The sequence below is a fragment of the Astatotilapia calliptera genome, chromosome 5 (genome assembly GCF_964374335.1).
Source record: "Astatotilapia calliptera chromosome 5, fAstCal68.1, whole genome shotgun sequence".
Lineage (NCBI taxonomy): Eukaryota > Metazoa > Chordata > Actinopteri > Cichliformes > Cichlidae > Astatotilapia > Astatotilapia calliptera.
Window position 1 is genome coordinate 10976113 of NC_137426.1, and position 27379 is coordinate 11003491.

The 27379-nt window shown below is 40.6% G+C and overlaps 1 protein-coding gene across 9 annotated transcripts in view; it reads right to left on the reverse strand.

Moving 5' to 3' along the window:
- The window catches only part of LOC113022133 (plasma membrane calcium-transporting ATPase 1-like), a 129476-nt gene that overhangs the window by 29042 nt on the left and 73055 nt on the right, over positions 1 to 27379 (reverse strand). For 7 of the 9 annotated variants that reach the window (XM_026167210.2, XM_026167211.2, XM_080301690.1 and 4 more), the window contains 10 exons: positions 21341 to 21538; positions 18412 to 18669; positions 18088 to 18213; positions 17567 to 17692; positions 12655 to 12690; positions 7060 to 7233; positions 3343 to 3557; positions 3000 to 3242; positions 1136 to 1377; positions 788 to 1025 (listed from right to left, as the gene is read on the reverse strand). In XM_026167210.2, coding sequence (XP_026022995.1) covers positions 788 to 1025; positions 1136 to 1377; positions 3000 to 3242; positions 3343 to 3557; positions 7060 to 7233; positions 12655 to 12690; positions 17567 to 17692; positions 18088 to 18213; positions 18412 to 18669; positions 21341 to 21538 — 1856 coding nt within the window. The remainder of the gene's footprint in view (positions 1 to 787; positions 1026 to 1135; positions 1378 to 2999; positions 3243 to 3342; positions 3558 to 7059; positions 7234 to 12654; positions 12691 to 17566; positions 17693 to 18087; positions 18214 to 18411; positions 18670 to 21340; positions 21539 to 27379) is intronic. The other 2 variants (XM_026167212.2, XM_026167213.2) reach the window with 1 other exon arrangement.

The following is a 27379-nucleotide window of genomic DNA, read 5'->3' on the forward strand; positions in this document are numbered from 1 at the left end:
GATCTGGCTGTCAGCAATGAAGCCCCATCCACCTGTTACCGTTTATGAGGGGCAGCCAATGAGAGGAATGGTGGCTGCACCACAGTCCAGTATAAAAATAAATCAGGATTATTTTCACCTGTGAATCATGCTAAGCTACCACAGTGGTATTCAATTGAAGTAATTTGGACCAAGAAATGTGCATTAACTTCATATTTAACTGCACACATTCTGAGCTAATGGTGGCTGGAAAGCATGTTGGTGCATTTGTTAGCACTGTTACCTCACAGCAAGGAGGTTCCTGATTCAAACCCTCTGATTGGCTCGGGGCTTTCAGAGGACATTGCATGTACTCTGATGTCTTCCCAGAGTCTCAAAAATGCATGTTAACATGCGGGTTAATTTATGCTTGTTAATTAGCCACAGATGTGAAAGAATGCTTGTCTGCTTTTCTGTGTAAGCGCTGTAAAGAACTGGCAAACTGTCCAAGGAGAAGTCTTTTCCTCAGCCTATGACATCTGGGATAAGCTCTAGCCTAATTAAAACGATGAATGGAAACTCTTTTTATGACTTTAATATTTTGTTTATATGACTGCTTTGCAACACAGTGTTTTCAACAATGCTACAGAAATAAAGATTGGGATGTTTGGCCATAAACACGCCCAAAGAGGAAAGGTGAAAATGATAAGAATAAATAAGCTGTATAAAGATTCTTCAGCAGGTAACATCATTGATTTTGAAACCTAACGGCACATTGGCCAACATGAGCTGTTAACTACAGAGAGCATTTTGATCGGTGGTGCTGTACCTCAGGTCTGACGGGATCTTCGATCCCCACCACGGCGATGCAGGTCAGTTCGTTGAGGATGTCATTCTCAGCGTCCCAGTCTGGCTCTCCAGCCTCAGCAGGAAAGTCCCTGTAGGCCACACAGATGGTCCTCAGCCCATCGCACGCCATCGGCTCAATCACCTTTCGCACCATCTCGTCACGGTCCTTGGGCTTGAAGACACGAGGCTGGCCCTGGGCGTCCAAGATACGAGAGCATCTGGGAGATGAGAGAGAATCAGAGGAAGTGAAGGGAGATTATAAAGGTATACCAAAAAGGTTACTGTGTCCACCCAAGCAGCCATCTTTCCTCAGACTGTTTGTTCTTACTTCCTCAGGATGATCTCTGATGCTCCTTTGCTGTACATCCGGAAGCCTCCGTCAGCGTTCTTTAGCACCGTGCTCATGGATTTGCGGGAGGAGTTAAAGGTGTAAACCTTGTAGAGTTTCTCTTCGGGGACTTCATCTCTGATTGGCTGGTAGTCCCTCTTCAGCTCCAGCACCAGGCCCAGCAGAGCACATTCAGTCTTGTTACCCACATGGCGAGGTAAGCCGCCTTCTTTCTCCGGGGGCTGAGGAGCGAGAAAAAGTTTGGAGGTGCTTAAACATGATTAAAGTTACAAGCAAAGCGGGTCACTAGGAACATCCAGCGGTTCAGGTTTGTTTGATGTTTGCTGGTTCAATCAGAGAAGCTTGGGCTCCAGAATTAATCAAATTTTAATCATTTCATTGGGTCTATACGCACAAAACAAGACCATCTGAAGAACACAACGCTTCTGTAGCTGCAATTCAGGTACATGTGCAGGTTAACAGTAACTGTCAGTCATGTTGGTGCCATGAAACAGGTTTAATACTATAATTTAAAATCACTTAACACACATGGTGACACATATCTAATAAATTAATATAATAAATTATATCAGATAAATGATTTTAATTAAAATGTTAGTATTCATTTTTCTTGACTTGACATGAGCCAGCGTTAGCTTGGGTTTCAAGTCCAATATGAACACAGCGATGTACTAGGAGATTTTAGAGCACTTCATGCTTCCATGTGAGGACATGCGTTATGGAAATGACAGTTTCCTTTTCCAGCAGGAGTTAAAACCTACACACAGTGCCAAAACCGCAACCAAACGGTTTGTTGGCCATAATTTTACTCTGTTTGATAAGCGAGCCAACTCCACTTACTCTGAATCTACGGGGATATTGTCAGGGAGAAGAATGTCCAATATAAAAAGAGCTGAAGGCTGATATCAAGCACTGCGGGCTTCAGTGACACCTCAGCAGTGCCACAAGCTGATCATCTCCATGCCACACCGCACTGATGTTGTAATTCGTAACTTGAAAAGCATCCAGTGTGTAAATGACCATAATTTTCAGACACCAGACATTTCTGTATTGCCATAATCATCAAAATGAAATAAAAAAAAGGCTTTATATCTAACATATACAAAATATATCAGAGATTACTTTTTTGAGATATTTTCATTATCTGACTACCTCTTGTTTTCTCTGTCATGATGACACTCGCTATAATAAAACTATGGACTACCAAACACTAATAACACTACATACTAGTCTACATACTGTAATAAGAATACAGTACTTTGATCTGTAAAATAGATGGTTACTGTATGTAGGTAATGCGTTACCACTTTCTGCTTGGGGTGTGGAGGATAAACAGAAGGACAGAAAGCTCCCGGAGCGAATGCTGCTCACATTTATGCACACCTGAGGCCAAATTTTCAGAGTATGGCAAAGTTGTATGTTTGTGAAGAATGCGATCAACAGTTTGTATTGGCTCATAAATATACACTCAATATAAGAAGGGATGATGCTGAATCTCATTCATTAGATTGTGCTCAGATTTTTCTGGTATGTTCTTTGCTTAGATGTTTTTTCTCCTGTGTAATCATCAGGAAACATTGTCCCAACTATAGTTACTGCCTCAGGCAGGCACTCATGTTGCAGTTTACATGCTTGTCAGTCTATACTCATAACTTGCGTAGTGAAGACTTCCATTAATAAAGCATTTATCACAGCACAGCTTCTTTCTTTAACATAAATGAAATGTTAGGCCCATAAATAACTGAATATTCTCTGTTTATTATTATAGATGCTCCAGAGCCAAATAATTGCATTTGGAACACCTGAGTGTCACTATTTGTCGATGTGATAGTTAAAGACTCACCAGGATCTTGGTGGTGTACGCTGAGTTGATAGAGATGCTGTTGACCATTATTTCCAAAGTATCCGGCTTGATAGCATCTGGTTCTGGGACAGTCTTGTAGTGCGTATCGCCGATGTATGCCTGCACCACTGTCATCCGATTCATAGTCAAAGTACCCGTCTTGTCGGAGCAGATAGCCGTGGCGTTGCCCATGGTTTCACAGGCGTCAAGGTGACGCACCAGGTTGTTGTCTTTCATCATTTTCTAAGGGATGGACGATGAAGGTGCACTCATTAAAACCTCAGCGTCTCTGACATGATTTTGAGAGGATTCTATTAATGTTAAATAATTCCCTCCTGCTCACCTTGACAGAGTAGGCCAGAGAGATGGTGACAGCAAGCGGCAGCCCCTCAGGGACAGCGACGACCAGAACTGTCACACCGATGATGAAGAACTTGACAAAATACTGAATGTAAATGGGGGTGCACTCAGCTAACCACTGCCGACCCTGGACCCCAAAGGTGTCGATCACAAAGTAGAGGATGAGGATGATAACTGTCACCGCCGACATGATCAGACCTGGGTGGAACAAGAGCAGTTTTCCATTAAAGTCAAGTAAGCTTTTTTTTAAGGGTTTTAAGGTTTCTACAACACGTATCTTTAAACCTTCAGTTTCAATCCTTTGGGACTGAGGCTGTTCTTTTGTTGCTGTGTTCCCAGTTTCTATGGACTCCTGTGTTCCTCCATCTCTGCTAACTTGTTTAGTCTCTGTCTTCATGTAATTTTGTAGTTTACTTTCAAGTTTTTCATGTACCTGGTTCTAGTTTTACCTCCGGCTCTTTCCTCCTTTGCAACTGTTTTTCTAGCACTCATTAGTTTTACCTGTCTTTAATTACTTTCCATTGTTTCATGTAATCAGTCTCTGTCTGTATATAATCTTGTCTTTCCATAAATCCTGTGTTTGACATCTGGATTCCTGTTTTATTTACTCCTTTGGGAATTATGTTTACCATTTTCAGCTGTTAGTAAATAAAGGCTAATTTTTTTGTTAGCATGCCTATCTTCTCTAACCATTTTATGTCATGTATGATGTTATAATCTTGGTGATCCAATACCTATTATCTTATTTTGTATTCAGCAACTTATACTCACATTTTAAATTGACTTACTTGACTGATCTGCACTTCTTGTCCACATTTCATACTTTTACACATTTTTTTCTAAGCAGAAGACACGTCTGCAGTGACAAGTGCACGGGACTGTTAATGTTTACCTTTAAATGCTTAATTTAATGACATTGTGATCATTATTTGAGTGACGACATTTGTGTGTTGAAGAACACTGTAAAGGCTTAGCTATTAACAGCCCACCATGACTGTGTCTGCAGCGATTAATGACACTTGTTCAGTGAACCTATTCAAGGTTGTTAAGGTTAATAAAACCAGCGTTCCTGGAACGCAGTGTGTCTTAACTCATGATGGAAATACAGCTGCTCAACTTCAGCTTTCTAAAGTTGGTCAATCTTAGTGCATTTTCAGATTGTAGTCCCCATTATTTGCTCAAAAAAAATCCACTGAGAACTGACGTAAAAAGTATCCTTAACTTAAACTATCTTTTTTTCTGATTTCCTGCCTCATTGGAAAGGCCGGAATGTCCTCTATTGAGCACATCAGTAGGGTAGCTCAAATAAGTCAAAAGATATAGACCAAAACCAAATGTCCATTACAGAGGACATTTGGAGACTATGGCTTAGTTTATTAGGTTTACGTGACTTGTCCACATTAAGTACTGCAGATTCAGTCACATTCAAGTTATTAAAAACCTTCTTTTATTTAAATTAGCATTTTTTAAGCAAAACCAACCTGGCATTTTTCACAGTGCTGTGGCAGCACTTTTCAGATCTCTTGTGGTGCTTTTAAAGATGATCTGATGAGCAGTCCTGCTGAAGACCTGCTGGCAAACTCTCCCTGTGGTCTAGCCTTTTGGGAAATATTTAACCACACTGTCCCCAGTCTGATGCTACTACAAAATAATTTTGATTGCATGTCATCCCCTTTGCTTTCCATGTCTCTGTTTCTATAGTCAACTACCAAAAGAAAATACACTTTAATCTTTAATCTATTTACGCTTTGGTGTCTAACTGCACTGATTCCGGACTGCCAACACTTGAATATGTCTCGCTTGTAAAAAATTGAAAGGTGGTTAAACTATGATATTTAATAAGGCAGTGAAGTCTGGATGCCTGTAACCAGACAACATCCTGAATATCAAACAGGTGAGGGGAAGTAACAGAAAATTCCCGTTTGTGTTTCTGTACTTCATCTCTCCTGTCAGTCACCTCCAGTCAAAGTGTTTGGCCCAAATTCTATTTCTGTTCGGTAATGATGTCCTGAAAACCCCTTGGTGTATTAAGGTCAATTGAAATGACACAGAAAATGCTTTCAATTCCGGGATGAATCGTGTCCCCAATAAAAAACATCCATCCAATAGAACTGAGTGCATTTTGACCCTCAGCCTCTTCGTCCCTGCGCTGCCTGATCACTTTGTGTGCTATTAGAGGGCAAGACACACTTTTTCTCAAATGTCGTCTTTGTGAGAGTCATGTAGCAGCATAAGTTTCATTTCTATGTATCTAATAAAGAGACTTGTTTAGGATCTACTAGCCTGTAAAGAAATAAAACTGCAAAGATCCTCTTAGTGTAATCAAAAAGAGACAAAACTGCCTTTCCAATAACTTCAGATATGTCTGATGTTGAATCAATCCTGTAGATATCTGGGTTGAACTAACAGTACAGTCAAATTCAGGCACCTAATAATGAGTAGGATCACATAATAAAACAGCCAGTTCATTTTATTAGTGATTCTGTACATTTTATGCTTTATTTATCAGTTTTGACATCCTTTGGTATTGTGACTGCGCTGAACTGCAGCTGGAGACTCACCGCTTATAGCTGTAATATACTGATAACATTAACTAGCCTTCACAGAGGCTGGCAAGGCGATGCCGTCAGACATGATCACAATGTTTACTTAGCTCAGGGCACTCTGAACTCTTTTGGCAACAGAGCTGATTTAATAACTCTGGCAATCTCTTACATTTTTATTTAACACCATCATTCAGAGGCAGAGCAGTAATACTTAACGTATGACTCAGGAACCAACTCAGGATTGCCACAGGACGTTGGCTGGCCCACAGACATTTTATAATTCACTAAATAAAATCTACTGAAGGGGTTCCAGCTATCTTTAATGCTGTACAGAGTCCTTCAAAAGTAACCAATTCAATCAACTGCAGCTAAAACGCAGCAGCAGCAGCAGCAGCTTCCAAATATGGTAAAATGAATGACTTGTCATTCTGGGCGGGTATTCAAGTTAATATAGATAAGAAATAAGGAAAATATAGGAAAATGTTAAATATTATGTGAATACAGAAAACTACCACAACACTTTGTCTTCCTGGCGAAGTAACACTTTAAGTTTATTCTTCTAAATGGCAAAAAAAAAAAAAAACAGACCACTGCATATCAACTGTAAGCTTTCATCAGGGTCTGATAAACACATAATCAGTGTGAATTAAATTACAGTAATGCTAACACTTGTGTGGAGGAGATTGTTTGCTTGTTTAATGTTTATTAACCAGCCTCTGGTCTCCAGTGATTGTGCAAAAGTGGTCCTCAGACAAAGCAGCGCGAGTATCCCTGTTGTAGGCTCCCAGCATAAAAAAAAAAATAAAAAAAAAGAAGACGAAGGAGAGAGGTCCCATCAGAGTTTCACAGTAGTTTAAAAACTCAAATTACTGACATTCATTTGTGGCTGTTAAAGTATTCTTAATAATCAGTTAAAGTTAAACCTCAAAATCTTTTACAAAACTATTAGCTTCATTCATTTTGGCATGTCTCTTTAAATGTGGTCTACAAAACTGTGCTGACTCGACTTTTACGTTTTTGGAAAGTGAATTAAAAAAAATAAAAATACTCCACCCCAGGTTGAAGCTAGACCAGCAGATTCCCCTCAACCGCCAGCCTTTGTTCTAAGCTAGGTTAAGATTGTTCGTGTGTGTGCGTGTGTGTGAGCTACTCACCAGCCTTCCCAATCTGCACAGCTAGTCTGGTCAGTTTTCCCTGAAGCACAGACTTCTCCTTCTTGGTAACATTGACCTTTTTCACTGGTTTGACCTCTTCCTTCTCCTCAGACTCAGCGGCCTCTTCACTCTTCAAAGGCTGTATCTCCAGAGCAATGCCATCCTGGGTCTTGGCTGTTAGGATGGAGGCGGTAAAAGGAGGAAGCGGAAGGTTTTACGGGGAATGACAGAAGGAAGGAAGTAGGGTTCGAGGTGGTGAGTAAAGACAGATGAGGACAGACAGAATAATGGAGAAAATTGATGGTAGTTGGAAAAGGAGGAAGGTTTTGGATGGGAGCAAAATAAAATTTGAATGAATTAAATTGATGTTTAATTGGCAACAAAATAAAACACAATGAGGATGCAAGGTTCAGGAGTGGTTAGGGGATGAAGGAAGAGAGGCAGAGAAAACGTTACAGAATCAGTCTGAGGGAAAGCTGAAAAACGACAGGACGAGTTTTCTCAGAAAACAGAAACACCTCTGACTCCTAATCATTACATGGTGAACCTTTGGCTGAATGCAGAGAGCAGCATTTCATCGTTTTATGATCACACAACATTCATGATAAAAAGGTCCAGGTAGCTTTCAGAGTGTCACAGACGAGTTGGGTGCAGCAGTTCATAATGAAGTGCAGCAGACAGAACAGAAAACAGCAGATACAACAGTGAGGATTTAACACGGGGCTGTCAATCACACACAATCACACGCACAATCACGCACACATACAGTTTGTTTGACATCAGAGCTCCGAGTTTGAGATCTGAAGTCTGATGTGCAGTCTAGCTTCGCGTCCTGCTCGACGGCTCTGCTCTGCATTTGCATAAACAAACTGTGTATTTGCATTTCACTTCATCAGCTGTGATCCTGTTTGGACTGTAGTAATGTATGTGGAGCGTTTGTGATCTGTTTGATCTCTGCTCACAGCGCATTCAGCTCCGCTCGCTCCATCCGCTGTTTGTCGTATTTCCATACCAAAGAAATATGAGCAGGTGATGAACGAAAACAAAACAGAGCTTCTCTAATCTCACACACTGAGGTTTGATATTTGTCCTCATGAACGACTGAGCTGACAACTCTGACTGGATGATTTTATCTGAAAATTCCTTCATTTCCATGTCATGTTATTCACAATTAAATACTGGAAATGCTCTGCTGGGTCAACAAACTGGGGCAAAATTACTCAAATTTACATCATTAAAGCTATTCAGACTGACTGCTGGTAAACATTTCAACATCAAATATGGAACCAACATTTCCAACAAATCGTGGATATAAAGCAAGTTAGACAGATGACCAGAAAGTAACAAGTACTCTTGTATTGCTAAGGTTATAGCTCTACTGCTGTGAAAACATAACATTTATTCAAATTCTGAATTTTAGTTAAAAAAAATATTCAATGGAATGAACCAAAGGAAAAAACAAAACAAAAAACAATCCAACAATAATAACGTGAACTGGAATGAGGAGTAAAACCATGTTGTCCAGTTTTGCTTCACTTTTGCAGAAAGTTTCAGCAATAAGTTTAAAAGAAACTGAATTAAATCAAACTGAGATACTGAGCCTCAAGCAAGAACCGATTTAAATGTTTTTAAGGGAATTGATTCTGTTTTTCCTTTTTTCTGTCAAATATACAGTCAGTTTGCGCAGTCCTGTGAAGTACACCCTATAACCCAGCAGCTTTAGCATTTCACTGTGTGACTTTATCAGCTTCTCACATCATTGTGGAGTAATTTTTGCCCACTCTTCTTTAAAATGTTGTTTCAGTTTATGCACTTATTCAGTTTATGAACTGAAGTTGATGTTTGGGATCATTTATTTATACACGTCTCTTAAGTATTTTTCAGTCAGGTTAAAGTCTGGACTTTGATTGGATCATTGCGGCAACCTGAGTTTTTCCTTTTTCAGCCATTCTGTTGTAAATTTACTGGTCAAGCTTTAGCCGTCAGACTGATGGCCTCAGATTTAACTTTGGAGTTCACAGTCGACCCAGTGACTGCAAGGTATCTGAGAAAAACAAATCCTCAGCCCTCCACCACTGTGCTGACAGTTGGTATGAGGTGTTTGTGCTGATCTGTCCAAATGTGGCGCTGTGATTCACAGCCAAACATCTCCATTTTGGTCTCATCTGTAGAAACCTGCAACAGTCTTTTTTTCCTTTTTTGTTTATGCAGATTAACTTTGAAATTCTTATGAAATTCTGACATAAATCCTGGTATTAGCTGGTGAGAAAAGATGATGTTTGAAATGTGTTGTATGTATATAGTGAGAATCTGAGCTCAATCTAACAAAAAAACTGAAGATTTAAGATAGAAACATTAAAAAAGTCCCTGCATGAGGCTCCTTGTCTTTAACGGCTATATTGCCTTGTAACCTGGGTAAAATGAAAGAATTTGCATGCTCAACAAAGCCAGGAGTGTCGCCCTAACATGTTTTTTGTCTGACCACTTTTATCCACTCCTCAGTACCACCACCTTGCTCTGAGTTTCATCAGGTTGTTAATGAGAAACCTCCGACACAGATTATTTCCAGAAGGGAAGTAATTTCACAACAGCACGACCTCAACAAGACATTTAACATTCTGGATGTGGGGATGGGTCGGTGTTAAACCGGGAAGCTGCGGAGCCTTATGCACATAGTCCACTCTGAAGACAAGCCACAACATAGAACTAACTGACACAGCTTCACACGAACAGGACTGAGACCCACTGACCAACCACAGAAGTGTAAACAGGCGCAGCACTGAACCATGGGAGAACGCACGGCGAGCAGAGGGGAGGGGGTGTCTGACAATCAAAAAGTAAAGCAAGTCAACAAACAGAAGATGAACTCAAAGGATCACCCCAAAAAAAATGAAAAACAACAGCGATGCAGAACCACGACAGAGAGAGACAGGAGGAGGTAGTGGAGGCTGCAGAGCTATGGAGGCTGCAGGAGACTTCAGCAAGACAAAAAGGAACAGAGGAGAGAATCAAACAGTGCCTACAAGACAACATGAAGTCCTGAGCAACGCCCTGCGAGGAGGCAACAGTGAGAGAAATGAGAGGAGTCAAAAGGGAAAAAGAAAACAAACTGAGGATAATACACAAACAGAACAGACGACAGCCCACAGCCCACTGATACTGCAAGGGTGCAACTCCCACATCCTCGCTTCAGCGCCCCCACCCGCAAACCCCCCCGGCCATGTCTGTTTCCCCTCAATACTGCCAAGAGAAGCTTACATTGACCACAGCATGTTAAAATGTGATTTAAAAAACAAACAAACTGTGGGGTATTTTAAAGGTGAAACATCAGATTCTCAGATCCTTCTTTTGCTGCTGCACTTCCTGCACAGATGTTTCACATTAAAAGCTTTCCAACCGCTCAAGGGACAAACACCCACATGATATTAAAGTGAAACATCTGCAGGAAGTGTTGTGATACAAAGGGTAAAAAAAAAAAAAGGAAAAGCAATTATTAAATAAATGATAAATAAACTATATTAAAAATTAAATCTTTAGGTTTTAAACTAGAAACAAGCTATTATGAGATGTGACCTTGGGCTTTTTAAAAACGTGCAATGGGATACTTAATCAAAAGACAAGGGTTAGACACCTTTGTCAGCCCATTTGTGGAATCTGCACCTCCCAAGACACCTGCAGTATAGGGTGTCACCACCATAGACAGTATAAAAGATGGTAGCAGCTGACCAGTCTAAATAGTGCCTAAGTGCATCAAACATGCATTACTCTTAATGGCCAGTAGGGTGTGCCTCCTCTGGTTGCAATAAGACTTTAGGTTGTCTAGAAGAAAACAACACTCGGCTTCCTCGCACTCTGACCTCAGTAAAAACTTTCCATATGACTTTATGGCTCCACTGCTACTTTCAGGTCACACTGAAGAAAACAGGAAGTTCATTTCATAACTTATGGTTGGAAAAAATAAGCGGCTGGAAACATGACTGATGGGAGAACTGGGGCTATTTCACGTAGTTAATGTGCTGCAAAACTTGGAGCTAAAAAAGGTGGTGACAAATGCATTCAGGGCTTTAAGGTTCATAAAAATGAGCAAAGATGTTCCTAGAAATGTTGTCCAGCTTGTGTTTTTCAGCGGAGGTCGGCTGTGACTGCAGCACTGACTATAATTTCCGTGTGAAAAACAGTGATGAGCATCCAAAAGCTGTGTGTGCGTCTTTCTCTGTACATGAAGAAGCATTCTGTCTGCAGCAGATGCTTTAACCATGGGAGGTCTGGATGAGGGGAGTGTGTCGGTGTGTGCGTTTAAATGTGTGTATGTGTGTGTGTTTGCTGAGACAGCTTGCAGAGGAAGCTGGCCATGTGCTGGAACACCCAGGACATGGAGGGCATTTGGCTGATTTTGGAGGTTGCCGCAATGACGTCATCAGCAATCTCACACACAGTCATTAAACCCATTAAACAAGGACACCTCAGAGGTCAGAGCAGTATGTTAGGAGTTAGTAACCCTCACTGATGGTCTCGCAGCCCAATTCTGACCGTGAACTGAGAGACTCTGATGAGGGGAAAAAAGGTGTTTAGCAAGCACATGACTTACATTTAAGAGATTAGTAATAACCGTTCAATGTTTTGTTCTTTTTCTTTCAAACAGAAAATAGCGATAAAGATCCCAACAGTTGCATAAGTTAGTTTGCAAAGTGCACACTGATAACATTTACAAATCAGTAGTGCTTCCATGTTTGTTTGAATATTATGAAAACAGCCTAACTTCTTTCTGCAATTTAACTTTTTTTTTTTTTTTAGTGTGAATGTCTGTTGAATGTTTTGTGACATTTAAAGATTTGCTGACCAAACAAGAATTAATCATCATTTGAAGTCCTAGCTCGTTAGTCTGGCTAATATTTAATAACAGGCCTTCTGCAGGCGATTAACCATTAGTGTGTCTCCTTATAGACATAATATATTAAGTAAATCTGAATGATTACTAATTGATTGTTGTTTTTAACATTATATACTTCTGTTTCTTGTTGACTCTTGTGTATGCGTGCACCTGAAGCTTGCAGGCCTCGCTTCTGTGTACTCCTTAGCAACAGGTGTCACCACAAAAACATGCCAATGGGTGTGATGTCACTTTTGGTACACGTTCCTGTTGGCTAGTGCGACAATGAACTTCCTGTAAGTGATCATAAATGACTTGTATAACCCACGTCTTATTTTTGTTTTGAGTGCTGCAAATAAACGTGATTTACACAAAGATAACCACTACACTCACATTTTTAAAAATTTCCCTGTGGCTGATTTCTCACCCAAACATAAATCATGTGCTTCCAAAAAACATGCCCTGCTTTCAGGGTTGAGGCATTAATGCACTTCTACAGGGCGACCGCAGACTCGGCTGTTAGAGACTTGAAGGTTGAGAGTTGCACCCTTGGACAGGTAAAGCAAGGCGAGAGAACGTCCCCCTTTATACAGCAGAAAGAGAGAGAGAGGGAGAGAGATGGACTGGACACTCCCCTCCTGCCGCTGGGTGAAGGGTGAGGAGTGGGTGAGTAACAGGGAGGATGGAGGGACAAAGCGGGACAGATGGATGAATGGAGGGGTTACCTTTGTTGCGATTTTCGGGGGGTCCTTGTTTTTTACCTGTTCGGACAGAGAGAGAGGGCGGAATGCTGATAAGATGGCTCAAAGGAAAAATAAGATCAAATCAAACTGAGGGACAACACAAAGTTCAAACTGATAGAAACCCACAGGTGTGTGTGTGTCGTGTGTGTGCCGTGGGCAGGAATGGACGAATCAGAGGAGAGAGACACACGACTTCCCGCTGCGGAGAACCGATGGCCAACAAAATCTAAAGTTTTAAAAATATTCATCAGAAATTTAAAATGTGGTTTAAAAGTAATCAGGCGATCGATTTATTTGTACTTTCCTGAAGCTCTGCATTACTCTGTTTCTATCATTTATTGTGAGAAGGTAGACCTTTCAGGAAGTTGTCTGTCTGTTTTTGAAATGACACTGAATTCATGTTATTGATCATTACAATACAATAACATGTAAGACCCACTAGTGTGCTCGCTTCTGTATTTCACTTCACTTTATGCAGTGTGAATTCATCTGTACCAGCACACTGTGGCCTCTTTTAAAAGGTGATGCTTCACATGGTACATAACATTGTTAATATGATACTTTATCTAAGCTTACTGAGGTTTTTGTTCATTATGTACATCGTTAAATAGACTGCATGTTGGTCTGTTCTGACACATTCTTGTAAGCTGCATTATTTTCAGATTATAAAATATAAAAATATATATATAAAAAAATAAGTTGATATTATGGTCATTTATTTATCAGAGTGTGGATTTTTTTAAAAATTTTTACTTTAAAGTGGAACGTAATGAAAAATGTTAAGACTCAATTATTTCACACAATTATTGAAGGTTGTGTGATGTGAATAATCAAATCTATGTTAGCACGTTCACCGCATTGATTTGTTTCAGTACTGCCTCAAAAGGCTGCCAGCACAGCTGCAGACGCTGTGATAAACAGTGACCACGTTTACATTTTATTTTGAAATTCGTTCCTTGTTTGAGCAGAAAGTGAGAGTTAACAGAAAGCTTTGCTTTTTAGGGCACTCCCTTTGTAGAGTGGTTGTGAGATGCTCTGACATGCATCAAAACATCATTTTATTTTTGTCTGCTGATTTTCTTGAGGTCTGATTTTTTTATGTGACTAACAATGCGTTCACTTCCTGCCAAGATGCCGTCTGTGTATCCTCATTATGTGCATGATGTTCTGTGGCGTTGGTGCCCCGAAGAGCCAGCCAAGGCAGTCTTGGAGATAATGTTCCCCTTTTATATCCCTAATGGTCCCCTTTTAGAAGACTTTTAGAGGATAGCAGTATGGCATTGATTTTTCTAATCTTTTATTGACTTTTTACTTTTGCTTTCATTTGCTGGATATGTATATTTTTGTTTATTTATTTATTTTTTCAGATTTAATCCTCAAAAAAGTATTTAGGCTTACGCGTTGCAGTTTGGGTTAGAAGCTGCATCTTTATAACAGTAACCGTGCACATGTAAAGATAATGACTTGAGAGTTACAGTCACTCTCACTAGTGCTAAAACTCAGTGTGTCAGGGAACACATGACAACGGACACTTCAAATTCAAATTCAAATTCAAATTCATGCCACATGCCAAACACATGCCAACGGACACTTTGTGTGTAAACGAGCCATTCCAGTGGCTTTGACTAAACAGCACTAATTGATGCCCTGTGGATGAAACTGGGCTGTCTGAACTGGACTGCTGAATCTCTAAAAGGGATTTTATTCACCCCAAAAATGACTGAAAAGCTAAACACATGGGCTGATGCTGTCTCTGAAATTGATCTTAACGAGGTGGCATGTACTGATTAGACACAATAAAGCACATCACAGGTGAAGTGCAAGTCAGGTACGTTTTCCTGCTCATAGGAAGTTACCTTCCTGCTGCAGTAAAACTAAGCTGTCTGCTTTTATTATGAAAGGAACTTTGGCAAGGTCAGAGCTAAACAGCGCGCGCGCACACACACACACACACACACACACACACACACACACACACACACACACACACACACACACACCTCTTTGTTATTCAGTTGGTGGCTTGATATCGAGAGTGAACTGGTTCGAGTATGTGTGTGTATGTGTGCGTTTGCAACACTGAAGGCTTTTATCCCCGCAAGATAACTGATGGCTGTGACTTGACACGAATGCATGAATGTGTGCAGTGCATGTGTGCGTGTTTACGGCGGATTGATGCAGCCATGTGTGACAGTGAAGTCTGCTGTGTGTCTGCTGTTAAAAGAACACAAGAACCTCATGACAGTGCCTCCGTGTGTGTGTGTTTGTGTGCGCGCTTCTATCTTTGCGAGGATTCACTTCCAATTTGGAAAATAAGGGCTTTTTTTTTTTTTAAGTTAAGATCCCTTTTGAAAAGTCTGAAAATATCAAAGCAAGGACTTGTTCTGAAAAGTGATGACACTTCTCACTTCAAAGACTTTCTGAGGGTTTGTGCTTTGTTTCAGCATAAGGATTAGTAACACATTTTAAGATTAAGATTAAAGCTTTGACAATGTAAACATGGAAGTAACGGCCTGTGTATGAGATGTAAATGTAAAGGCTCTTTTCTTGAAAATTTAGAATTTACTTTTAGCTGAATCTGTTTTGTGGTTCTCCTCATTAGGAAGCCAGCACCAATTTTGTTTTTGTCTGTTTGTCTGTATTTTTTATGAACCAGAAACTGGAGGCCGAAATGCAAACCTGAGCGTCTCTCTCCGCTGAGCTGGTACATTCAGCCAGTTCACAATGAATGCCTGACAAACTCAAACTTTAGCCAGTAAAACAAAATGATAAGACAAAAACAAACTAAAGGAAAAGGATACATGTGTAAAAGGGGGTTAGCATGATCACAAGCAAATCAAAAGCAATAGAGACCGACTGCAGAAGCCTGTTGTTTTACATCTGCTCTGACATAGTACAAAGATCATCTGGACGTTGGCTTTTGAAGGGTCCCTCTATAAAAGAAGCAACTGTGTTTCACAGTTAATTGATATTACGTAACTGGCCAATTTACTCAGTACTGTGGCCATGAATTTACATGAATAAATGAGACCACGATGAGGTGTTTGCTCAGGTGACCAATCAATCTGTCTTTGAGTCTTTGTGAAATCACAGTTCAAAGTGTTGCTTTACTGAAATATTAACAAAGATTGTTTGCAAGCCCACGACAGAGAACAAAAGTTTAAATGGCCTATCAAGATTCCCATCAAGCACTTAAACATAACAACTGAATAATGTTAAAAATTCAAGTATTTTTTAAAATTTTACATCTGGGGTGTCAAGCTCATTTTAGCTCGTAGGCCACATACAGCTTGATTTGATCTTAAGTGGGCAATTGCAAACCATTGCATAACAACCCCTAAAGTGCTCCCTTTCTTTTAGTGTACAGAAGTACATTCTGCACACTTTCCTGTTTAATGAACCATCCACTTACAAATGACAGCTTGACGTGACTGAAAGTGAACCTATTGTGCTTTTTTGAAAATATTTTCTGCCATATGTCACATAATGGTGGATTCTCTTATTAAACATGGCAAAAGTTTCAAATAAAGAGGTCAGTATATCCTTGAGTAATTTCTGTGAGCCAAAAGTTCAGGCTGCAGTGTGCTCTGAATGCTTGATTTCATTTTTTCTACTTTTGGATCTGTATGATGTGAATAAGAGAAGATATATATAATATGGTCTCCTCAGGCACACAGCTCCACCTGTGAGCACGGAAGCCCCACCTACCCGCTATTCAAACCTGTTCAATGAGCAGCCAATCAGATGGAGTAGCTAAAACAGCTTGTTTGAACTGAGGTGCTGCACCAAGGACCATTAAAATATCAATAAGCGTTATCTTCTAACTGAATCATGCAAAGCTATTTTGAGTCCAAGAATTATGTCTGACTCCTCAACAGCCTCCAAACTCTGGAGATTCATCTAGTGGGCAGCACTGAGTCCTTTGAAGGACTGGGGCTGTCTGCTTAACTTACAGAATGAAGTAGGCTATAATGATCCATGGATATAATAGCCATTTATCCCCTTAAGGATACATGGTCACATGCATTTCTTTGAAATGTAGCTTTGGGTACAACCATAGACTGTATATAAAAGAAGGACAGAGCAGAAAAGTGCAGCTAGTGCAGCATTTTTCAAATGTCCAGCAAGAGGTGACTGTTTGCAGACGTCTAGGAAGTACTTGTCCTCAGTACTTGTCTGATGAAGCACATTTAACATTTCTAGCCTATGACATCGCGATATGTTTCTGAATCAGCTCCACCTCACATCATATCCTGTTTGTAATCACCAAGATTGTCATACCAAAAAAGGTCAGCTCAAGACTTCAAAACAGGACTTTGCTAATTCATCTTTTATATACAGTTTAAGCTAATTACCTGGTCATAGCAAATGAACTATAATCTTACAAACTCTTTGGAATCGGTCACTAAAAAGGTGTGCATGCCACTTTAAAATTACGATAAGCTAAGTTTGGTAAGATTGTGGGAGCTCCTTTGTAGACGTCACTTTTATTTCACTTGTTTTGGGCCGGTACAATCACAATATTACTCATCTTTGGTCTCGTGTATTCACTATGGAAGGTTTTTGTGCTTAGATTGAAGTTAAATTAAGCTTACAGATCACATTCAGACCCTTCAAAAAGCTCTGCTGTTATCAGCTCAGACTGGATGAACTCTACCTGCTGACAGAGTCGGCTGGTACGACAGGAGAAACGTCAAATCAACACCAGCTGATAAAAACGGGCAAAATATTTCCGATCAGCCTGTTCAGAAATATTCAGAAGCTGACACAGTGACAGTCGTTCTAGCCAAACTTTCCTCACACTTCACAGACTTACTGTCCTCGTATGACCTTCCACACTTCAACATATGTTGTGTTTCTTGACATGTGTGACAGGCTCTGTCTCATGTCTTACTTTTCTTGACCTTCTTCTCTTCGTCGTTCTCGCTGGCGCCCAGCAGAGTAAAGATGATGCCTGTTTGAGAGTTGAGGCCGACAGCTGACACCACCATCCTGCCTGATCCCTCCATCACGTGGGTCCCTGAGGAAATATTCAAAAAGCTACGAGTCAAAAAAGAAGCTTTATTTATTTATTTTTTAAAACTGTTACTGTGTTACTGTCATTTGTTTTCATTTTAAATCAATGTCAAAGCACTTATTTATCCATCTAATCTCATTTTAAGACGCATTACTGAATATTTAAAATGACATGCTTTTACTTATGTTGCTTTTTTTCTAGGTAAATAGTCTTGCACTCCTGTGTAGCCCTACTCTGCATCCAGATATCCTTCTGAATCAAGGGATTGAATTCATACATGGGAAATTTTAGCTTTGGCGGGGTCTCAGACAGCTCTTGTGTTATAAGCAGGACATCAATCTTTCAGTCAAACACCGTGAACCTGATTTTTTTAGGAGAACAGTTTTCCAGACACTCACCGGACAGCAGCATGGGGTCTTTCTCCATAGACTTGCGAACCTGGTCAGATTCTCCTGTCAGAGAGCTCTCGTCAATCTTCAGGTCGTTGCCTTGGATCAGGATACCATCAGCAGGCAGCAGGTCTCCTGCAAGCAGATCGATCAGATAGGTCAGAATCTTTTTCCCCCATCAGCCACAGGGTTTGAACAGGATCTTACACAGAGTCCTTTTAAATTTAAATTTTGTATTGTAAAGCAGCTCCACAAAGGTTGTTGCTGTAGTCATAAAAGCTTGACAGTTAAACATCACATGAAATAACCAATAACAATGTTTGCGTTTCATACCGTATTTGATCTGAGCGATGTCTCCAACCACGATCTCGGCCACAGGGATCTGGATGACCTGACCTTTGCGGATGACCGTGAACTTTTGTTCTTGCTCGATGCGACTCTGCAGCCCGCGGAATTGCTTCTCCTTGGACCAATCGTTGAAGGCCGTCACCAGGACCACAATGATGACTGAGAACAAGATGGCAGCGCCTTCGATCCAGCCAGCCTGGGCCTCGCCCTCGTCCTCTACGCCACCCGAAGTTGCGCCGCATGCTGTGAAAACATGAGGACATGTTGAAATCAAATCCCATCATAACAGCAAAGACAGATGGCGAGATGGAGAGCTCTTATTGGAAAGGTTAGGCAATAATGGCTGACTGTGTAATGATTTAATGAACAGGTAAGGCAAGAAGCTCTAAGCTGTGATGGGGTTTAACCCTCTCAAGCCCGAATTAAGTTTTTTGTTGCTAATGCACAACCAAGTCCTGCAGTGGTACTTCTGAGTAAAAAAACCTCATAAAATATGTATGTGGGTTAATCAGGTTGTTATGTCTTAACTGTTGCAAATCTGCAACGTCTGCCTGGAGAGGGTTAAGATGACATATGGTATTGTATTGTGCATTTAAAGTGGGAATCCTGAAATTCCAAGTTTCCAGTTGCAATTTTCATCTGGATGCTCTCTCAAGTCAGACTTTCTACTTAGAATTTGGAGACGCAACAAAAAACCCACATCTGAATTCTTAAATTGCTGTGACAACCATAGACCAATGGAATATGCTCCACTCAGGCATAACATCATCACATTATAATTTTTTCTCTTTTGGATTTTTATTAAGGCACAAAACACAACATTGCACAACAACTGTATCTCAGTTATCCTGCTTTAATAATTGTAAAATCATTAAAATTTAATTAATTGCTCAGCCGTCTTTCAAATTAGCAAAAAGCAAAAATGACCTGTATCCTTCAGTCAGGAATACTGTCAAAAGCTAAACAAAAACTTTACTTAAACAACTTTATTTACAGTACATATAATATATACATCCCCATATAAATAATAATACAAATTAAAATATAAACCAACTACCTACATATATCAGAATACTGAAAATAAATAATAATAATTAATAAATACATGTTACTTTTGGAATAGATGCAGTAATTGTGGGACGTGCAAAGGTTTGGGCTTTCAGTAACCCCTAAGGGATTATCACAGCTTGGAAAACCTTAACCTTTAATCAGCTGAAAAAGTTTCTTCTCCTAATTTGTCATCTTTCAGAAATTCGTGACTAGCAGATAATTTCCTGTTTCTAGATATTTTTAGACTCCCTTGCATGCAAAGCATCTTCACAATCCACAAACATACTGCTCCCTTTTTCAGCAAACAGAGCTTTGATAATTAAGGCCAACAAAACATATTTTATCTCAGTCTGCACACAGCAGCTGTTACTCTGATCCAAATGCTGCTTTGCTGACCACACAGACTGACTTTTGTGACGCAGCAGCAGGTGAGGTTTTTCCTTTGATGTGGGCCCTGATTGTGAATGAACCCCACGCAGCGAAACAGTGCAGCATCACTTCTGTGTCAGCTAAACATTCCCGTTGCTGCTCCTCTGCAGACATCTTGTTTCGATTCCTGGCGCTCCCATCAACCACCACTACTGAATGACATTTTAGACAGCAAGCTGGAAGTGCTCTGATTTCCTTTTATAGCCTTCCCTGCTTCGTAGGCATCAGCTTCATTTTCAGATTCTCACTCACTTGATTAGAGGAGCCCGTGAATGTGTGAGTGTTACCACGAGGCTTAAAGACTCAGATAATTTATCAGGCTCTGAATTGTCATCAAGTGACAATTCCTGATGGCAGTTCTTAACCTCTCTTAGCCAACTCAATTAAGGCTCACCGAGCTAATGAAGTTCTTGCCACAATTATTGTTTCATTATTTGCATGACATAAAACGTATCTGCGTGTAAACACTTGAAGAAAGTCACGTTTAGATGTTTGTTTTCTGCACCACTTTATTTTCTTACTTCATTTTAATGCAAAAATTGACAGTAATGGAAACTAGCCCAGTAACTACTGACATTTTTAAACAAATCAATGATCAGATTTCTTGTTTTATAAAAGTGGATTACGTAAAAATGAAAGTAAATAAATCCACTTATAATTTACCCAGAAAAACATACCTGATAAAAGCATGTAATTAAAATAAACAACATGGATATAGAAAAAAAATACAGGTGGCCGCTGGTGCTACCCGTCAGCCCCTTAGTAGATACATGTATGGTATTCATTTGAAACTCCCATGTCGCCTTCTTTCACAAGAGTTCACAAACTTGAGTGTCCACATCAAGTTCTAGTATTTTATAACAGTGCTCTAATTAATCTGCATCTGTGCATGACACCCATTCAGCTGTGACCAACCCAGCCAGTCACCTGATTGCTGGGCTTGCCTTTTTCAGGTGTTTAACCCATGTTGCCTTCCACCTCACAAAGGAAATGATTTCTCTTCCTGGGAGTCTAATAAAACGGTGGTTTTCTCCTCCAAGTTAGCTTCACTTGCTTTGGTTAATGTTGGAGTTCCCTCTATTTTAAGCCACGGGTAGTTTTGTCTTAGCAGTTATTTCATTTCTTAATTAATTTAACTTAATTCGTTTAAAATAATAAAATTATCCAGAGAAAAACTCCAAAAACCAGACGACACGCTGCAAACAAGCGCTTGGCGACAGTGGGAAGGAAAACTCCACTGGAGAAACAACCCTCTTTGTTATGTCTATGTGTGCAGCTTGGTATACTGATAACTTAGCACTGCCACCTCTCCATATATGTTCATCTCTGGCTCTGAAAAACCACCAGCTGGCAGCAGCTAAAATGCTCAGGTTGAGTCTTCAGTGTACCGAAAGCAATGGGTAAAGACACAGCGTCTACGACGATCTACACTGACCTTCACTGTCACCGCCAGGTGGATGGTAGAAAGACAGACCCAGTGAGATGATTGCAGCGATTTCCAGAATGATAAGCGTGACGTCCTGCAGAGCTTCCCACACCAGCTGCAGGAATGTCTTGGGCTTCTTTGGGGGGATAAAGTTCTGTCCAAATGCCGTGTGACGTTTTTCCAAATCGACAGGGTTACCAGACAGACCTGCAGACACAACCGAAAGGTCATGAATATTGACATCAACATTAGTTATTGTTCTTTAGTAAAACAGTAATTATTCTGACATGTGGATGGAAACTTGGAGAAATGTCAAATGAATCCAGCAACATGACAAAGAGTGCAGACATACAGACACAGTTACAAAGAACAAGGACTTTTCTATATCAATTTATTTTAGTTTTTGCACTTTTTTTTAAGGCTTGGGTTTTATTTTATTTCTGTTAACTGAAATTATTTAATATTTTAAAGAACTGTGCAGAGATATACCTTTACTCCGTTTTCAGTATTTCTGTGACGTCTCTCTGTGTGTACCTGTGTTGCAGGTGAATGAGTGTTGCAGTCAGACTGAAGTGTGTTGCTGTGTTAATATTTAGTTAGAGCAATGCTGTTTATAGTGCTAAAGTTCACCGGCCCTAAATATCTCAATGAATTTGAAATATAACTATTACAATCTTGTTCTGCAAGACATGCTTTTTCCACCACAGCTTATCAGCAGCAGCAATAGCAGCTGTGTATAAGGGTCAAAGGCTAACTCCTGTCTTCAAACTTTATTATGTTAACTCACCACACAGGGCAGAAGATGTACTTTAGTAATAGAAAGTCACGATCAGCCCCCTTTTGCTGCAGACTGCAGCATTTCCACACACAGTACTTATTTGAGCAATTCACCAAAACAGACCTGTTCCACCCAGAAACCATCTGCAATGACATACTCATCATTTCCGCCACAAAAAAAATGACCTAAAGGTCAGAAATCTGGTACACTCAGGTTCAGCTACAAAGATTGGAAAAATAATTCCCCTGATCAAGGGTGAATTATAAGCAGCTGTGATGGGGTGTGTTGTTTTATAAGTTTCAGTGACGATTCCTGAACGTTTCTTTTTGTTTCGCTTTGTTTTGTAACAGCGGCTGAACTTTTGTGGCTTGCGACCTCTAAAACAACCCTTCATTCAAAGTTACAACCGTCTACGGGCTGCAATTAGTTCAACCAAAGAGAAATGATGTAATTAACTTTTAGAGGGTGATGAACTGAAAATCACAGGAAACCTAAATATTAGCGGAAAGCAGAAAGAAAGCAGTCATCCTGCCAGCCTTCAGCTTTATTCTGTGGCCCCTCGTGTTGATCACAGTCACCGGGTCAGGGGCCTCCACTGTGTGTGTGTGTGTGTGTGTGTGTGTGTGTGTGTGTGTGTGTGTGTGTGCGGCAGCGATGAAACCAAAGCAGCCTGAACTGACCCAAGTTCCCCTCCCGCTGAACACGCAATCTGCTGCTCCACCAGAGCCAATCTGCTCCACGTCAACACAGCACCACCCGTTCAGACCAGCCCAGTCGCTCACAGGAAACTAATGAACCATCCCGCTAATCAAATTTGAAATCTAAATGAACAAATTGACAGATGATACACATTTTATACTGCAGCAATCATGATTTAAGGCTTATCAAAACCTTAAACTAAAGCTGGAGCCTGTCCCAGCCGACACTGGGCAAGAGGCAGCAGACTGTGGATAAGTTGGCAGTCAACCGCATGTCTAGAATCATCAATTAACCTGACAGGGAGAGCACGCAAACACAAGTTACAGTCTCGGTCGTTGTGTCCTTGGGCAAGACCCGTTGTCTACTGGTGGTGGTCAGAGGGCCTGGTGGCGCCGGTGTCTGGCAGCCTCGCCTCTGTCAGTGCGCCCCAGGGTGGCTGTAGCTAAGATGTAGCTTGCCATCATCAGTGTGTGTGAATGGGTGGATGACTGGATGTGTAAAGCGCTTTGGGGTCCTTAGGGACTAGTAAAGCGCTATACAAATACAGGCCATTTACCATTCAACCAGTTTAAGGTGAAAAAACTACTGGTGGACTAAAGTGGCTGGGTTTTTGTGTCTAAAGGGGCGTTCCAACAGGAAGAGACTGACCAGACCATTAAAGGTCCACAAATTTCAGCAAATTTTGAGATTAGCACCTGAAACAACTACCAATGAGAGCGAAGGATAATACTGACTGAACTTGTTAAATCTCTCCAAAGAGTCCTGGGTCTACCCCGGGGCTTTCTTCCGGTAAGACAGGCTCAGAATACCTCACCTAGAAGCCATCCTGGAGGCCTCCTAGTCAAATGTCTGAATCACCTCAACTGGCTCCTTTTGATGTGGAGGAGCAGCAGCTGCACGCCGAGGCCCTCTCGAATGGCTCCACACCCCATCTCTAAGGGAGAAGGAAACCCATTGTTGCCGCTTGTAATGGGTGGCAGTCAGAGGCGGAGGAATGTACAAGGAATGTCATCTTGCTTTACAGGAACATTTGCTCTATGTTGCAGTGTAAATGTTTATTCAGCACTGTTTTCTAGAAGGACTTTTCATAACGTTCCCCTCAAAACAGTCTGAAAACACCTTCTGTAACTGCAGTCAAACCTCACCTTACTTAACCTTATTGTTTAAGAGTAAAACACTTTCCTTAAACACACCATTAGAACTTGCAGATGGTGTTTGCTATTTTTGTGGAAGCATCCCTTCTAGCAGAGTTGCATCAAATTTCTGCTAATGTCAGTCACTGGATTTCTCCAACTAATCAATGAGTTCACCGAATTGAAAAATGGCAATGTTTCTCCTCTTATCACTCTGCAGAGATTGCTCCCAAACCTCTGCTTACCGGGGAACAAACAATATCACTGAGTTATTGATTCCAGAACTGTGACTGTCATTTTCCAGCCGTGGCTCATATCTCGCTGCTCATTCATTCTCCATATAAAGATAGTACAAACAAAAAGATTTCCCAGTCGACCCAGATGCTCAGAAAGACGGAGACACCAGGGCTTCATCCATCTTCAGAGCTCCTTACTTGTGGTTTTATTGAAACTGGGCTTAAATTAGATTTTAAAAACACCAACTGCAGTTTGCTAATTAAAAATGGATAATCAGCAGCTTGTTTCTGTATTGATTTTCATTCACCGGAAGAATCTCAACAGTTAGCTCTTTAAAATCACGTGTTCTCGTTAACTTTAACTGGTGTTTGCTGCAACTTTAATGACACACACATACAACTGAATGGAAAAATAGTGTAACCACTTGTTTAATTATGTATTTTTCCACTAAAGTCTGATCATCAAAGACGTCCTCCTCATGGTCACGCGGGCACCAACATGGCTGCTGGGGATTCTTAGAGAAATCGGGAGGTATGCAGTGGAACGTGATCTGAATGTTAACAGACCCCACTGCCAGGATCTCTCATGAAGACAGCCTCCAAGTCAGCATGAACATGAGCTCAGCCATGTCTCTGCCGTCACGTTTTAATAACGAACTCTTATTCTCGCTCTCTCTGATGATGCTGTCCAGACGGACCGAAAAAAAAGAGTTCCTCCTCTCCTCCTCGTGAATTCTCCCCCGTCTGTCACACTCCTCTTTGGATGCAGTAATGAGGTGAAACTATGAGACACTAGCTTCTGCCATTTTGAGGGTTTGCCTACACACAGCACACACAGATGTACTAGCTTCATGCCATCTAATCTTAATTGGACAGCTTCAGCGGCAGAAATATTCCACATCAAGGCTGACCGAGATAAGGTGAGAGATTAGATGTGGTAAAGGAGAGATGAGAGGAGGGCAAATAAGGTGAGGGAAGAAGAGATGGGGTGTGGATGGTGTAATGATATAAGGTTAGACGGAATAAAATAAGGAGAAAGGACACAACGAGAGATAAGAAGAGACAAGTTGAGATTAAATAAGTTCAGTGAGATCAATGAGATGTGAGGCGGCTTAAGACAGTAGAGGTGAAATGTGATTAAAGAAAATTAAAGTAAGGTGATCCTACGGCATATTCACACCAAACCCAATCAAAACCTATGCAAAGACACAAAGTAGGAGATGTGCGTAGAAGTGAATCTGTGTGTGGATGTTAAATATATCACATTTTCACTCTGTGTCTCAAAAATCTATCAGCAGACACTGGCTGTCCCACAGACAGTGGATGCTCCTGAGCCCACTGACAGTACAAGTATCTGTAGCTAAACTCATCGTTTCCAACAGGTCAGAGAATGACTGCGATCTGGTAGTGAATCAACTAAGTGAGCTGACTTTATACTATCATACCTTAAATAGCATGAGCTAATTCTAAATCAAGTAAGCTGATCTGAAAACATAAACTTTGACAATTAAAAAAATATTTGAATATTAACTCATTCACTGCCAGCCATTAGCAGTGAATGAGTTAAACCCATTGACTCATTCACTGCCATTGACGGCTATAGACGTCAATGGCAGTGAATGAGTTAATATTAATGCTAACAAATTGTAAATTGTTATCATTGGACTCACGCTTTGCATAATTCACGGTTCAAAATCACCCTTTTTTTAAATCTCCATCAGCTTCGGTACTAGGGCTGGGCGATATATCGAGTTTTTTAAAAATATCGATATATTTTCATACGAGATATAAGATGTGACAATATCGTTTATATCGATATAGTCTATGTTACGTTATAATTATACTCGTGGAGCCGCAGGTTTGCCTCTCTTTCGTCCACTTTTGTCTCTACGCAACGTTACTCGGCCTTGCCTCTCCTTCACTGAACACAACTCCGCCTCCCCCATAGCTTCACCTGCAGGCAATGACAAGATGAAAGCGGAAAATCTCCGTTAGCGAGTTACCGTGCGTGGGGCTGGACGGCGTCAACGTGTTAGCGAGCTAACCGCGCTAACGAGCTAACCGCGCTAACGACATGCAGCCCGGAGGGGCTGCACGGCCTAAAATCCTTTCATTTTCTCAAAACTTGACAGTGCGCCTTATGTATGAATTCTGGTTGTGCTTACTGACCGCGAACCGATTTTATGTGGTACACAGCGCTCAGCAATCTGTCAAAAAATGTTTTAATATGACTTTGCTAAGCTACGGAGCTGCACCGCTTGATGGATTGTCGGAGGATTACGGCTACCGGGGAGGAGCCTCGCGGAGTGATACGTACTGTGCTTCAACGTAATATTACCGTACTGTGTGTGTATAAGGACCACAAATGGCACCTGTTCAGAGACGTGGTGCAGCAGTGAAATCTGTCTCTTTGTTATTATGCTCAGCGTCTATTAGTTTACATTTTGACTGCACAATTGTGAGCTTTTTGTTATGCACAAAAACAACATTGTTTTCTTTTATTTATGGACCATGATTATTTAATAAATGCTGATAATTTATTTTTGAGTAATTTCTTCATGTACATCTACGCTGTATGTAAATAAAAGTGCCCGTGTGACATCTGGGACACAGTGTGACTAGAACTCTCTTTTTGTTCTTAACTTATGGCTTTAAAAAGAAAAAAATCGAGATATATATCTTATATCGCCATCCAGCTAAAAAATATCGAGATATGAATTTTGGGTCATATCGCCCAGCCCTACTCGGTACAGCACCTCAGTTCATCTTTTGTCTAAAACAAGCAGCTTTAGCCTTTAAGCTAGCTGTCTTTTGTTGGTTTAATCAGAAGGCAGGCAGAGCTCTGTGCCTGAGATGACCACGACATAAACTTGCTTAGAAATACAGACCCAAGAGCAAAAAAACCCCCCACAAAACTGCCAAAGTGGGCATTTACAGCAGTCTGAACCCTGAATCTGTGGCTCATAGGGATTAATGTTCACCAGTATAAATATGAGAAAATAAGGAATGAAGTTTTTTTTGGATACTTCTTAATGATCCTTGTCTAATGTGGCACTTGTTAAATCTCTACATGCTGCAAACCATTTGCATTCTTTGAACAGATCGTTTCCAAGCTTTTTGCCTTTTTTTTATAGTTTTATTTTTAGCAACTAAAGGTGACATGACACATATTAAATATAAAAATGAGAGCACCCTACCATGC